General features: G+C 39.0%; 1 protein-coding gene across 1 annotated transcript in view; it reads left to right on the top strand.

Annotated features, from left to right (window-relative positions):
• Positions 1-15594, top strand: part of KMT2C (lysine methyltransferase 2C) — a 192182-nt gene that overhangs the window by 143163 nt on the left and 33425 nt on the right. Inside the window, exons 33-39 of the mRNA XM_044919936.1 lie at positions 1336-1409; positions 2937-3119; positions 3502-5379; positions 5820-6112; positions 7507-9332; positions 10445-10556; positions 13633-13711. Of these exons, the coding sequence (XP_044775871.1) occupies positions 1336-1409; positions 2937-3119; positions 3502-5379; positions 5820-6112; positions 7507-9332; positions 10445-10556; positions 13633-13711 (4445 nt within the window). The remainder of the gene's footprint in view (positions 1-1335; positions 1410-2936; positions 3120-3501; positions 5380-5819; positions 6113-7506; positions 9333-10444; positions 10557-13632; positions 13712-15594) is intronic.

Here is a 15594-nt window from a genome sequence, read left to right as displayed (position 1 = left end):
GGCTAAATCAGACTCCATTCTAGGAGTCTGTTCCCAACTAAGCTAACTCAACAGTATTTCCCCTACTCCCCATCTGTCCAGTCTGTTTGAACAAGTCAGATGGTATAATGGTGCCATTTTTGAAAATTCTGATTAACCAGAGGATGAACTATTTGGATTAGTGGAATGTCATTTATAGAATATTTGTAACCAAACATTGGGTAACTATGGTGAGTTCACGTTGTCAGACAGACCAGGACAGAAAAGGTCATTCACACTCTGTCTTATAGTAGTGTCCCTGCTGTCAGCACATAGCTCTTTTAAATTACCAGGGGGTTACCCAGAAGTGGATTTTCTTACAGATGACACCTGTCTTTTGGGTGCCTCTTTGTGATACTCTATTCATTATATATAGAAATAAATGCTACCTTATCCAACAATAAAAATCAGTGGTCTAGTACAGGGTCGTCTGTTAAAGGAATGTACATACTCTTCAAATACGGTTTTATCCCACTTTTATTTGCTGTTTACAGATGAGCATATCTGGCTCTATTAAGTCACTTTGTATCAATATAAATTATCCTCAGAGTAGAGCTATGATTTTTTTTAAAGTGATTTTCTTTAATAATTTTACTATGTGATCTAGAACCTCCTGAGATACCATGTTAAGGTTGTTCATATGTCACCATTTTCATTTCCATTTCCATTGGCTTTCTTGAAGCTTTTTTTTTTTAATGGCTAAATCACTTCTACACTTATCATTGTTGATTTCACCCATATTTCATTTTGTTTACTGTCCTGACACTGTGAATTTCATAGAAATGGCTTGAAATTGTTAGTTTTCCATATCTTTGTTGTGCACAAATGCTGGTGAGATGCTTATTTATAATTATGATTACTTCTTTTGGTCAGGTTGATAGACTTCTCTTGAGTACAGATGTTTTACAAAACTCTTAGCTTTGGTTCTGGTAGCATCTTACATGGTTGAGGGAACTTGTTATGTTTGGCTTAACTTTATTTTGGCTGCTTAGCCCCTTTGATTTAAAAGCTTCCCCACTCTACATCAAAAACCAATGATGTAATGTATGGTGATTAACATAACATAATAAAATAAAAATAATAATAAATTAAAGCTTCCCCACTCTACAAGTGAGATGGTTAATAAGGCAATACTTCATTCAGCAAATATTTGTTTGGCCTACTGTGTGCCTGGGATTTTATGCTATACAAAGAACTGGACTTAGGGCTACTCATTTTATGAGAACACAGCCAGACTAAGTTGAGCTGTCAGCACCACGTGGCGATGTATCCTGACCTCAGCTCTGTAAATGTGTGCACCATGCTTTTGTGTTGCAGACTGGACTACTAGAGTGAAGCAGATTGCCAAGCTGTGGAGAAAAGCGAGCTCCCAGGAAAGAGCGCCTTATGTGGTATTTACCGAAACTCCCATGTGTCATACTCTTAAACACAATACCTAAACCTTACTTTTATTGTCTTAGGTCAATAAAAAGATTTACCGTTGCACAAAATACATATTAATACTTGCACAGCTAATAAACAACTTTGTTTTTATAGTGATTTCCTAATTCATTATATCTTAAGGTAGAATCTGGTGTTTTCATAAGCTAGTTAATAGAACCAGGATATTGAAGGTTGAAATCAGTTATTTCAGGAGCATGTTTAATTCATTTCACTTTTTTTAAAAAAAGATTTCATTTATTTATTTGAGAGAGGGAGAGCGCACACAGAGGGACAAGCAGACTGCCCGCTGAGCGGGGAGCCGGTCGCAGGGCTCAATCCCAGGACCCTGAGATCATGACCTGAGCCGAAGGCAGATGCTTAACCACCTGAGCCACCCAGGTGCCCCTCATTTCACTTTAAAATTCTTTTATCTCTTCAAAAGACTACTAATTTTTGAGGCTGCATTAGTGTGCCTCAGTTTTTTCCATAATAAGCTCTTTTTGTGTTAAGTTTAGTGAAGAATCTTTGTGTATCTTGAAAGAGACGTACCTAGACACCTTTACACACTCTGTCTTATAGTAGTTTCCCTGCTATCAGCACATTGCTCTTTTGAATTTTGTGAGGAATAGTCAGGATATTTTATAGTAAGAGTTACAGTTTAGATGGTGAATTATTTTCTCCCAAAAAGCCAAATTAAGATTGTCAGCTGGATCCAAATCCTTGCTTCCATTTTAAAGCATATTAAATGGACAGTATAGTTGTTTTTTTTTTTTTTTTTAAGAGAGACAGAGAGCACATGAGGGGGGAGGGTCAGAGGGAGAAGCAGGCTCCCTGCCAAGCAGGGAGCCCGATGCGGGACTCGATCCCGGGACTCCAGGATCATGACCTGAGCCGAAGGCAGTCGCTTAACCAACTGAGCCACCCAGGCGCCCTGGACAGTATAGTTTTGAAAAATATATGCATTTATTTCCCAACTTGGCCTTCAGTGCATATATTGTCAGAGATAATGATTGCTTGGGTAAAGCAAAATAATGTTTTTCATGTGTTGATAATGCCTTGTTTTGTTTCAACTTGACTGTAGTAAGGTAATGGCAGGATATTTTTAGTTGTTTCTCAGTTGTTTTCTTTAATGCTAAGCTTCAAATTCCAGATTTTAGTTGTAGAGGATTGATTTGATATTTTCCTTTTCTCTCAATTAGGGGAGAGATTAATTTTCCCATTTTTTAATTTTATGAAGATTAGGATTGAAAGTAGTAGATTACTGGGTTCTCTAGCCTGGTACAGACAGAGAGGTGGAAGCCCATCCTCCACTGAGGTGTGACATGCATTAAAAACGGGAGCAGACGGGCTCGTGTCCAGAGGCTTTCGCATGAGAGTCCGGAAGCTCTTTTCGACTACTTAACCCACCTTTTTCATTTTCATTCATTTTACTTTGTTTTGTTTCTTAAAACATGTTACATCTGCTGGGAGATAACTTTCTTCTCCTTTTTTCAAAGCAAAAAGCCAGAGATAACAGAGCTGCTTTACGCATTAATAAAGTACAGATGTCCAATGACCCCCTGAAGAGACAGCAGCAGCAGGACAGCATCGATCCTGGTTCTCGAATTGACTCGGACCTTTTTAAAGATCCGTTAAAGCAAAGAGAATCAGAACATGAACAGGAATGGAAATTTAGACAGGTATGTGTTTTTTGTTTTTAAATAATTAGCCTTTAAATTGCATTTTTACTTTTTGAGAGGAGAGCAGTTCATGTCATTGTTTCAGAAGCTAGTTCTTACTAGAATATATAAAAACGAGATTAAAAATAGACTTCCCTTTCTCAGTAAACTATACTTAAGTTGATTTGGGACGTTCGCTGGAACAGTGCAGACGAGGTCCTGCCAGCACAAGGGAGGTGCGCGGTGACGGACAATCATGTCTGCTCTTCGGGAGCTTGTACTCTTAATATGGGCACAATCTGAGGACATCAAACAAATTAATCTTCCGTCGCTTTTTTCCTCCCATGACTGTCACATTCTTTTTCTCGACCATGTGATTGCTTTTTTTTTCCTCGTTTCACAGCAAATGCGTCAGAAAAGTAAGCAGCAGGCCAAAATTGAAGCCACGCAGAAACTTGAGCAGGTCAAGAATGAGCAACAGCAGCAGCAGCAGTTCGGGGCCCAGCCTCTCCTGGCCCAGCCCGGCTCGGACACACCCAGCAGTGGGATGCAGAGCCCCCTGACTCCTCAGCCGGGCAATGGGAATGTGTCTCCTGCGCAGTCCTTCCATAAAGACCTGTTTGCGAAGCAGCTACCCAGCACCCCCACCTCTGCGTCGTCAGATGATGTGTTCCTAAAACCACAGGCTCCCCCTCCTGCGGCAACGCCATCCCGCGTGCCCGTCCAGGAGGGCCTGCCGCAGTCTCAGGCTTGTCAGCCAGCCTCCCCGCAGGTGTTCTCACCAGGATCTTCTCACTCCCGACCTCCATCTCCAGTGGATCCTTACGCGAAAATGGTTGGTACCCCAAGGCCACCTCCTGGGGGCCATAGTTTTTCCAGAAGAAATCCTGCTGCACTGGGGGACAGCTGTCCCCCGCCGCCTTCAGTAGCGAGGCCGGCTCAGATGAGTGAAACAACAGCAAATAGGCCATCCCCAGTCAGAGATTTATGTTCCTCCTCCACAACAAATAGTGACCCCTATGCAAAGCCTCCAGACACACCTAGACCTGTGATGACAGATCAGTTTCCTAAACCCTTGGGCCTCCCCCGGTCTCCTGTAGTTTCCGAACAAACTGCAAAAGGTCCTCTAGCAGCTGGAACCAATGATCACTTTACTAAACCATCTCCTAGGACAGATGTGTTTCAAAGACAACGGATACCTGACCCATACACACGACCCTTGTTGACACCTGCCCCTCTCGATGGTGGTCCTGGACCTTTTAAGACTCCAATGCAGCCCCCTCCATCTTCCCAGGATCCCTATGGATCAGTGTCACAACCACCAAGGCGATTGTCTGTTGATCCTTATGAAAGGCCTGCTTTGACACCAAGACCTGTAGATAACTTTTCTCATAACCAGTCAAGTGACCCATATAGCCAGCCTCCCCAAACCCCACATCCGGCAATGAATGAATCTTTTGCCCATCCTTCAAGGGCTTTTTCCCAGCCTGGAACAATATCAAGGCCAACATCTCAGGACCCATATTCCCAACCCCCAGGAACTCCACGACCTATTGTAGATTCTTATTCCCAGCCCTCAGGAACATCTCGCTCCAATCCAGACCCTTACTCTCAACCTCCTGGAACTCCCCGGCCCACCACGATTGATCCTTATAGTCAGCAGCCACCAACCCCAAGGCCGTCTACACAGGCAGACTTGTTTGTTACCTCTGCCACTAATCAGAGGCATTCAGATCCATATGCCCATCCCCCTGGAACACCAAGACCTGGAATTTCTGTTCCTTACTCTCAGCCACCAGCAACACCAAGGCCAAGGATTTCGGAGGGTTTTACTAGGTCCTCAATGACAAGACCAGTCCTCATGCCAAATCAGGATCCTTTCCTGCAAGCAGCACAAAATCGAGGAGCAGCTTTATCTGGCCCATTGATAAGGACACCTGATGCATGTTCCCAGACGCCTAGGCCACCTGGACCTGGTATCTCAGACACGTTTAACCGAGTCTCTCCATCTGCTTCTCGTGATCCCTATGATCAGCCTCCAATGACTCCGAGATCTCAGTCTGACTCTTTTGGAACAAGTCAGGTTGCTCATGATATTGTTGATCAGTCAAGGCCTGGATCAGAAGGGAGCTTCAGTGCACCTTCAAACTCTCCAATGAGTTCTCAGAGCCAGCAGTTTTCCGGTGTCTCCCATCTTCCTGGACCTGTACCAACTTCAGGAGTCACTGATACACAGAATACTGTAAATATGTCACAAGCAGATACAGAGAAATTGAGACAGGTAAAAACACATCATATCTTCACGGATGTTTTAAATGTATTATTTGAGAATGCTGTTCATTTCATCAAACCTGAGTAATTTCTACACAGATGTTAAAGTTTATCTTACTCTGTAGAATTTGTCATACTACAAAGAAGAAAAAGGAAATTGGTAAAATTAATACAATTGAATCTGATCTATTCATTTTTGATCTTCATGAATTTGTATGGGAATTCTTCAGTATGAAAATATTTATCATTCTTGTGTGGCAAGGAAAAGGACCCAAATTATTACTTTGTTTTTATAACCTGCTGAATAGTTAAGTGTAACTGGTGTTATCAAACTTGTAAACATTGAGATATTTTAAGCGTTACCATAGTCACATGTTGGAAGTATTCAGACTTAAAAAGCCATCAGCTCATTATCAGAAGTCCCCATGATTTTCGTTTCTTTCCATCCAGCGGCAGAAGTTACGGGAAATCATTCTCCAGCAGCAGCAGCAGAAGAAGATGGCAGGTCGACAGGAGAAAGGGTCGCAGGATCCAGCGGCAGTGCCTCATGGGGCCCCCCTGCAACACTGGCAGCCCGAGGGCATCGGCCAGGCCTTTAGCAGGCCTCCACCCCCCTATCCCGGGAACATCAGATCGCCTGTTGTCCCTCCTCTAGGACCTAGATACACAGTTTTCCCGAAAGATCCACGTGGACCTTACCCTCCTGACGTTACTGGTATGGGGATGAGACCTCACGGATTTAGGTAATGCTTTTAATTTCACGCCAGATTTAAACTGGTGGAAGGGAATAGAAAAATGAAGTTACTCTTTATTTTTTTGTTTATTTTTTATTTTTTTATGATGTTAGTCACCGTACGGTACTTCATTAGTTTTTGATGTAGTGTTCCCTGATTCGTTGTTTGCATATAACACCCAGTGCTCATCTTAAGACACTGTTAGTGCTTTTTACTTTTTGATTCCTTTGAGATATAATCAGTGTTATTTTCCACTTATGAGAGGTCATGGATTTTTCTTTTTTTAACCTCTGAGAACTCTATAGACTCTTAAAACCTTCCTTCTGTCATTAAGTATTGACTGTATTAGGTTTACATTGCAGCCACAGGGAAGTAGTTTATCAACCAGTCAGATCTCTAGCATGTAACTGCCACATTCTGTGAAAGCTTTCTATGATGTGATGGGTGAATATTGTCCTTGCCCCAAATTTTCCATTTTAATTTACATTGTAAATAACTGGAGATTTCCAAATTGATGGGATGTTTTCCTCTAGGAGCTTTTTTCTTGATGAGAGAGGGTTGTAAAGTTAGTGGTATTATTTGTTTATTTTTTTGTGTGAAATGGCTGGTACAAGGGTCAAAGCCAAACATGTTATAATAAAGAGAGGTCTTTAGGATATGCTTTGGTTTTGTCATGTATGTTTTTTTAGTCTAATACCTATCTCCATGTTACAGTCTTAACTTGATTTTCCTTTTTTCTTCCTCAATTATAATTTATGCCTGTTGTTGTTTTATATTTATTTATAAATTACCTTTAATTCTTTCTAGAATGAGGTACAGTATAAATAATAAAAATAGTCCTATAATTTATTCATCTAAGTTTTTACAGGTGATGCCTGGCATTCTTTATTTCTTACTGCTTCCTTTCCTCATTCCTTTTAAGCAAATAGATTAGTCTATTCAGTCATCATACCTGTGCCTTTGTCTTCTCAAGGACAGAGACCTATAAGTCTCTCTAGTATAATTTGTTAGACCACCTGCCTTCTTCAAGCATCCCCCCCCATATCAGCCTTCCCTTACAGCCAGCCTCCCTAAATAAAGAAAAAAGAGACTTACTCAACTCCAGTAGTATTACGCTTATTTCTAAACATTTGATTCCATCTGCTTATTGGTAGTTAGTTAGTTTATATTGTCTTAGATTATATGTCTTTAGAGCTCAGATATGGTGAGCATTATAGGGTACTTAGTAAAAGTTACTTGCATATAGATACTTTGTAAGTGTTTTCTAATGGTAATAATTTTGTTTTGCTAAGTTGTTGTATTTGGCAACATTAATTTTGTATATGAGTTAAACCTCAAGCTCTTCCTTTTTCAACCTAACTCTAAAATCAACATGATTCTTAATGATCTGCTTTTTTTTTTAGATTTGGATTTCCAGGAGGTAGTCATGGTACCCTGTCAAGTCAGGAACGCTTCCTTGTACCTCCTCAACAAATACAAGGATCTGGGGTTCCTCCACAACTGAGAAGATCAATATCTGTAGATATGCCGAGGCCTTTAAATAACTCACAAATGAATAATCCAGTTGGCCTTCCTCAGCATTTTCCACCACAGAGTCTGACGGTTCAGCAGCATAACATACTGGGCCAAGCATTTATTGAATTGAGGCATCGGGCCCCTGATGGAAGGCCACGGCTGCCCTTCACTGCTTCTCCTGGCAGCGTTATAGAGGCACCTTCTCATCCAAGACATGGAAACTTCATTCCCCGGCCCGACTTTCCAGGCCCTAGACACACAGAGCCTTTGAGACGACCTTCTCAAGGTCTACCAACTCAGCTACCTTTGCATCCAAGTTTGGAACAAGTGCCACCATCTCAGCAAGACCAAGGTCATCCTGCTCATTCATCTGCTATGGTCATGAGGTCTCTAACCCATCCCTTAGGTGGTGAATTTTCAGAGGCCTCTTTGTCAACATCTACACCAGCTGAAACAACATCTGATAATTTACAGATAACCACCCAATCTTCTGATGGTCTCGAAGAAAAACTTGATTCTGATGACCCATCTGTAAAGGAACTAGACGTTAAAGATCTTGAGGGGGTTGAAGTCAAAGACTTGGATGATGAAGATCTTGAAAATTTAAATCTAGATACAGAGGATGGCAAGGGAGATGAATTGGATACTTTAGGTAATTTGGAAACTAATGATCCCAACCTGGATGACCTCTTAAAGTCGGGAGAATTTGATCTCATTGCATATACAGATCCAGAACTTGACCTAGGAGATAAGAAAAGCATGTTTAATGAGGAACTAGACCTTAGTGTTCCGATTGATGATAAGATAGATAATCAGTGTGTATCTATTGAACCAAAAAAAAAGGAGCAAGAGGACAAAACTGTGGTTCCTCCTGATAAACATTCTCCGTGGAAAAAATCCGCGGGTACCAGTGAGATAAAAATAGAAGTACCATCTCCAAATTCTAAAGGGGAAACCAAATGCGGAAGGGAGAAAAGTGATGAGAGTAAGGATAATGTTGACACTCCCTGCTCACAGGCTTCTGCTCACACAGACATAAATGATGGAGAGAAGGCTTCCTTGCAGTCCTGTGGTACAGATCTACTTGAGAAAAGAACTAATCGAGAAACTGCTGGCTCCAACACCAGTGGTGTTCGTGGCTCTGCTCCGCTGCCCACTGAGGATGTAATAAACTCTTGTGGCATAACTGGAGCAACTCCAGTTCTCTCGAGTTTACTTGCTCATGAAAAATCCGATAATGCAGACATTAGGCCATTGGGATCTCCACCACCAGCGTTGCCAGCCTCACCATCCAATCACGTGTCGAGTTTGCCACCTCCTTTGATGACATCGCCTGGTCACGTTTTGGATAATACCGTGAATTCTAATGTGGCAGTAGTCTCTAGAGTAAACCATACTTTTCCTCAGGGTGTGCAGGTAAATCCAGGATTCATTCAGGGGCAGTCAGCAGTTAATCACGGTTTTGGGACAGGAAAACCTACAAATCAAACTGTGCCTCTAACAAACCAGGCTGGTACCAGTGGCATGTCTGGACCCCAGCAGCTAATGATCCCTCAAACATTAGCCCAGCAGAATAGAGAGAGGCCCCTCCTTCTAGAGGAACAGCCTCTACTTCTACAGGATCTTCTGGATCAAGAGAGACAAGAACAGCAACAGCAGAGACAGATGCAAGCCATGATTCGTCAGCGATCAGAGCCATTCTTCCCTAATATCGGTAGGAATTCCCTTGGATTTCAGTAATTGCTGTGGGCATTAGGGTGGCATGCAGTAAGCTTCCAAGATTTCGGTATTAAAATTACATGTGGACCAGAGCAGTGAGGGTCATATTTTTGTTCCTCATTCAGCTTTAAAATGAAAGCAATAAAGTCCTCCCAGGGATCAAGAGATTCAAAGCTCTGAGTTTCAGACCTTCTCACTTCTATTACTTATGATATTGTTTAACAGAAATCAGACTCATCTCCTTTAGTTCCCTCTAACCATTATTACCATATATTTTCAGAGTCATTGAAAAATGAATTTAAAGAAGTCATGATAGAAATAAACGTCTTGCTGTCTTTGGTGTACGATAAATGCTTGGCAAAATTTTTCATATAAAACTCTTTAACTTATATCCAGTACCTTATTAATTTGGAAAAAAAAAACAAAAAACAAAAACCATAAAATAGCAATGGAATTAAAATACTGGAGTGCCTCCAATAGTAAGAATTTGCAGTCAAAGCGCATGTGTCAAAGGAATGGTTTCTTCTAAACAGTAAAACTGACGTTCTGTCCTATAGGCATTACCAATTTTATCATGGGGGGGGCATTTCTTTTTCATCTATATGCAAAGAGGTCTTTTTTTCAGTAGTCTGTCCTTATTGCAAAGGTATGCCCTCAAGAAATAGATACATTTTTCTTTTAAAAAGCGATAACTAGGCTTAGTGGAATTCCTTAGTATTGGAAATAATGGTAATTGCTTGTTTATGATGTTGCATTACTAAAGAAACCATTCTGATCAGCATTGCAAAATTTTGGATGGAAAGGAATCGCATTGCTTTATATCATTGCTACCGTCTCCCTTAAATGTGGCAAGCTTCTTGCTCTGATTTTTGCATGACTGAGGTATGCAAGCATTATGCAAGTATGGATTAGTGAGATGAGCTTAGATTCAGGATGAGGTTTTTATTATCTCATAATTCCTTAGTACAGAAACCTATAACAGCGATTATTATAATAAGGAATAAGAGTCTATAAATTACATGATGTTTGTGATAGTTAAATTACCTCTTAGTGTTAACTTGAACCAAGTACTATGAAATAAGTAACTTTAAAATATTTCTTCTTTAGATTTTGATGCAATTACAGATCCTATAATGAAAGCCAAAATGGTGGCCCTTAAAGGCATAAATAAAGTAATGGCACAAAACAATATGGGCATGCCACCCATGGTTATGAACAGGTAGGTGAAGATATTTCTCATTTTTACTGTGCATCAAGAAGTACATGAATTATTACTAGTTTCTGGAAAAAACATACAGTAACTCAAAAACCTGTATTCTAGGAATGAACAATAAATACTTAAATTGATTGTGATGTCAGCTGGATATGATCAAATGTAAAATGTTTTACAAGTGTAAGGATTTAATTTCTTAGTTTCAAGGTAAACAAAAGATCAGGGAATGATTGGAAGGTTGACTTCATTAATCAGGAAATCAGAGTATTTAAGTGTGTTTTTTTTAAGTAGTTTTAGAATAGTTAATCTAACTAAAGGCTTCTTGGGACAGAGATCTTTCATCCAAAACAGAGGAAGATGAGAAAATGAAACAGGAAAATAGAAATTTAACTGCTCTTTTGAGAAAAGAAGATAGCTTATTTAAGCCTGTGAGTATTTTTTATTCCATCAAAGGAACAATGTAGAGAAAAAAGTGGGACATTTCAGTAAAGATCCCCAGTGGTTAAGGCAACTGTGAATTTATTTCTAAAATAAAATGTCCCCAGACTGAATTTGAATCAGGAAAGGAAAAGTCAAGAGGATGGTTGAAAGTTAGCAGTTGGAGAATTTGTAAGTCTTTTCACTGTTAGCAGAGAAGTGGAAATTATGCATTAAACAGGACTATAAGAATTATTAGATTCTGGATTCCTGAAATTAGAGTATGCCCCTGAAGGTATATTAGATAGCTGCTGGGCAGTCTTTCTTAAGTTTTGATTATGGACCGCCATCAGAATTACGTGGTAGTTGTTTAAAAGTTCAGGTTCATTGACTCACCTGCAGATCCCCTGAATCTCAGAGTATCTGGAAATGGTGCTGGTGTATATGTATTTTTGATGAGCACCATGAATTATTCTGATGTGTGTTGCGGTTGAGAATCTGTCAAGAGAGTAAGCATGGAGCGTCAGTTTAACCTAATTACCTTGTTGAAGAACTTTTTTTCACAAAAAGGATTATGGGTAATTATGGAATTGAATATAAAATCTACATGAATTTAAGATAAACATGTTTACTTCAGGTAAATTGGGAAGCCTTAAAGGTATATTTCTTCGCAGTTGTTGAGATACTTTGGAAATGGTCCAGAAGCATTGTTGAGATCAAAGTAGAGATAGTAGTTTCTAATGATTTTCATTATTACATGGCATCTATTACCACAATTTCTCTGTCACAGGGGTTTTTAACTTTTTTGTCATGAACATTATTGACAATCCTGTGAGACCTTTGAATTACCTCTCAAGATTTTGTATGCAAAACCAAAAAATGTAGCATTACAGGGAAATCAATTATATTTGAAATAGTTATTTAAATTTAAAATTACGATATATGTGCTTCTTAATGCATTAACAAATTTAGCAGTAAGTCTAATAACTACCATTATTTCATAGTATGTAATGATGAACCTAAGTGACCAAATCAGGTATGTGCAGCAACTTTTGTTACGAATGTGAATTCTACTGGTGATAAAGTCATGGTACTGCTAATAATAGTGTAGTTTGCTGCCATAGTCAAAATAGAAGGAAAAGCCAATTTCATTCGCACTTAAAGTAGGGACCTCAAGTTTAAAAAAAAAAAAAAAGCCTCAGAATCAGACCCCTGATCTTTCAGCATTGGCACCTCAACCAGTGAGAGACACATTGGTACATTAGTTATGTCTTAGGATGTTGTTTGCTCTTCTGCTGAGTGCTTTGAAGAAGTGGTGATGGTCCCTCCTTCAAGCAGTGTACTGTGTTGACTGAGGATGATAGACTGTGGTATTTGCATCCAGAGATCATTCCAGATGAGGGTTGTAGGGGGGACAGGGGGTTGATAAATAAATTAAAAAAAAAAAAAAACCTGAGTAAAAAAATTAAAAAGCATATGCTCTAAATTGTAATAGTATAATAGTATAATACTAATGTATAATATTTTATACATAATTTGGAAATTATGCTTGTTATATTAAAGCATTTGGTAACTCTGGAGGAAGTGTTTTCATTAAAGCAGTAATGTTTCTATGAAGTTTTTATAGCTGTAATTAGAATAAGTCACATTTTGCCGAACATTTTTATTTATTTATTTATTTAGAGAGAGAGAGGGCGTGCACTTATGGCGGGGGGTGGCGTGGGGCAGAGGGAGAGGAGAGAGAGCATCATAAGCAGACTCTAAGCCCAGCGCCGGGCTCCATTTCACAACCCTGAGATCATGACCTGAGCCAAAATCAAGAGTCGGACACTTAACCAACTCAGGCGCCCCTGCCGGACATTTTTAACCATATAGATTTGTTCTTGGTCAGTGACAAATTTTTGATTTGCCTTAACATTAGATATAGAAATGTACAAAAACGTATGAAACTTTTAAATTGAGATACATCTTTTGTTTTAGAATACAAAATAAGCTACCAATTACTTTTTTATTAAAGAATAATTGACTTTGAGTATTGTATTAGTTTTAGAAGCACAACCATACTGATTTGATATTTATCTACATTATGAAACGGTCACCACAATAAGTCTAGTTACCATCTGTCACCATACGAAGTTGTTAAAGTGTTATTGACTATATTCCCTCGGCTTACATTCTCACCTCCCTGTTCCTTATTTTTATTTTATAACTGGAAGACTGTACCTCTTAATTGCCTTCACCAATTTGTCCATTCCCCCACTCTCCGCCAGTAATAATTGAAACAAGAAATAATTTTCTAAGAATGTATGTAGTAAATGAAGACTTGAATTAATTTTATTTTAAGGCATAGCGAGACCTGTAATAGAGAGTGAAGCCCCGGGAGCAGCCTAGTTGGCTTCTTATCCCAGCCACTTGGTTCTTGTGGTAGAAGTTAAGTAATCTCTGAGTCTTCCTCTCATCATAAATGAAACGGGAGTAGAAAGAGTCCACACCTCAGAGCTGCAGGGTGAGGATTAAACATGGGCAGAAACCACAAAATGGGGCTTTTGTACATAGTTTTGATGCCACTGCTCTTTCTCCCCTGGAAGAGGAAATTATTAAACACTTAAAATAATTATCATTCCAAATGCTCCTCATTTTGATACTTGGAACTTTCTTTTCACAGGTTCCCCTTTATGGGCCAGTCGGTGACCGGAGCTCAGGCTGGTGAAGGGCAGAGTCTGCTCCCACAGGCCGTCGTGCAGGTACTGCTGCTTGTTGCTAGTCACCCGAGAGGGGGCGCTGTCCTGTGTGTCTCACCAAACCCTACTCTTTAGAGGGAGGCCATTTGTAGAGAGCGGTAGAAACCTTAAAATCCTGCCGAGTGCATTCTCGGCTCAGCAGAAATAAAGACGTTTTATTACTTTTTTTAAAGGAAAGCCAAACTGAGGTTAAAAAAATTGACAGTTTCTGAAAAGGACCTCTATATTTACGAGTTAGAAAGTCACTTGGAGGGAAACCAAATGCTTAGGGTTTTGGGTTTTGCTTTTATTTACTTTCAACTCCACAAGAACATTTTCATGTCCTGCATTTTGGAATTAATCCATAACATGTGAAACTGCAAAATAATGACTGTAATCATTCGACTTGGCTGTCGATAGTCATGTTCTGCTATTTATTCCTTGGAATAATTTAGCTTTTTAAGATATTTTCCATTCATAATAATCAGCTTTAAGTGTAATATTTAAATGTCTAGTGTCAAGCAGTGTCCAGGAAAGTAGAACTGTTCATTTCATAAGGTGTTTTTTTAATTTAATTTTATTATGTTAATCACCATACATTACATCATTAGTTTTTGATGTAGTGTTCCATGATTCATTGTTTGCATATAACACCCAGTGCTCCATGCAGAATGTGCCCTCCTTAATACCCATCACCAGGCTAACCCATCCCCCCACCCCCTCCCCTCTAGAACCCTCAGTTTGTTTCTCAGAGTCCATAGTCTCTCATGGTTCGTCTCCCCCTCCGATTTCCCCCCCTTCATTTTTCCCTTCCTACTATCATCTTCTTCTTTTTTTTTAAACATATATTATTTGTTTCAGAGGTACAGGTCTGTGATTCATCAGTCTTACACAATTCACAGTGCTCACGATAGCACATATAAGGTGCTTGTTTGTTTGTTTTTTAAGTTACCTGCCTAGGAAAAAAAAAGAGAAAGCTACTTACTATATGTCTTTGAAATTTTCTTTTTTGCCATGACAGTTGTGCCTTAGATTTACTATGCTGATAATTATATTCTTTTCATTATTAAAAGAAGAGAGCACCATCTGATACAGTGGAGAAAGCATAGACTTCATAGTGGAGTTAAAAAAAAAAAATCTCAGTTCCACTATGAATTTACTGTGCAACATTGGGCAAGGTCTTTAACCCCTGTTTTCTGATCTTGCAAATGTTACACCACTTGCTTTGCAGTATTATAAGGATTACATGAAGTATTCTGGCTGCTAGGAACGTTGATAATTGTTACCTTGTGTGCAGCTCATGTCTAACAGAACTTGAAACAGCTGAGTAACTTTTTTTTTCAAAGTTAATTTTATTTATCAGAGTATTGCCAGGGAATTTTTAGGTTAATAACTATTTAGTCAGTCTCCCTGGAAGAAACAAGATATTTAATTAGAAAATAATACTAATATTTTTAGTAAGTGTATATTTTATTATTTGTGCATGTTAGGGACAGTAGTTCTTGTTTGTAAATAACTTTGTGTTATAGAGTGGATTTTAGTAAATCTGGAACCCATATTTATGTCTTAATTGCAGAAAAAGCCAGGTAGACTTCATCAAAAAGTGGGATTTTATGTGGATCTCTAGCTAAGGACTAAAGATATTTGACTTGGCCTGATACTATATTTCTGATGAGTAATCCCTTACCTCAAACATAATTGTTTTTCAACTAAAATCTAGAAAATAAAACAGTTCAGAGATAGTTTTAAATTTTCAGAAATTAGTTTGTCACCACAAAATTCATCCTACTTTTTATAAAAATCAAAGCTTTAAAAATGTCTTAGGAAATTAAGGGGTTTTTTCCTTCCATTTCTTTTTCTTTCTTTTTTTCTGTTTCTTTTTTTAAGTTTTCCCCCCTTTAACTGAA

Source organism: Neomonachus schauinslandi, chromosome 12 (genome assembly GCF_002201575.2).
Source record: "Neomonachus schauinslandi chromosome 12, ASM220157v2, whole genome shotgun sequence".
Classification (NCBI taxonomy): Eukaryota; Metazoa; Chordata; class Mammalia; order Carnivora; family Phocidae; genus Neomonachus; species Neomonachus schauinslandi.
This window is presented reverse-complemented; position numbering and strand designations above follow the sequence as displayed.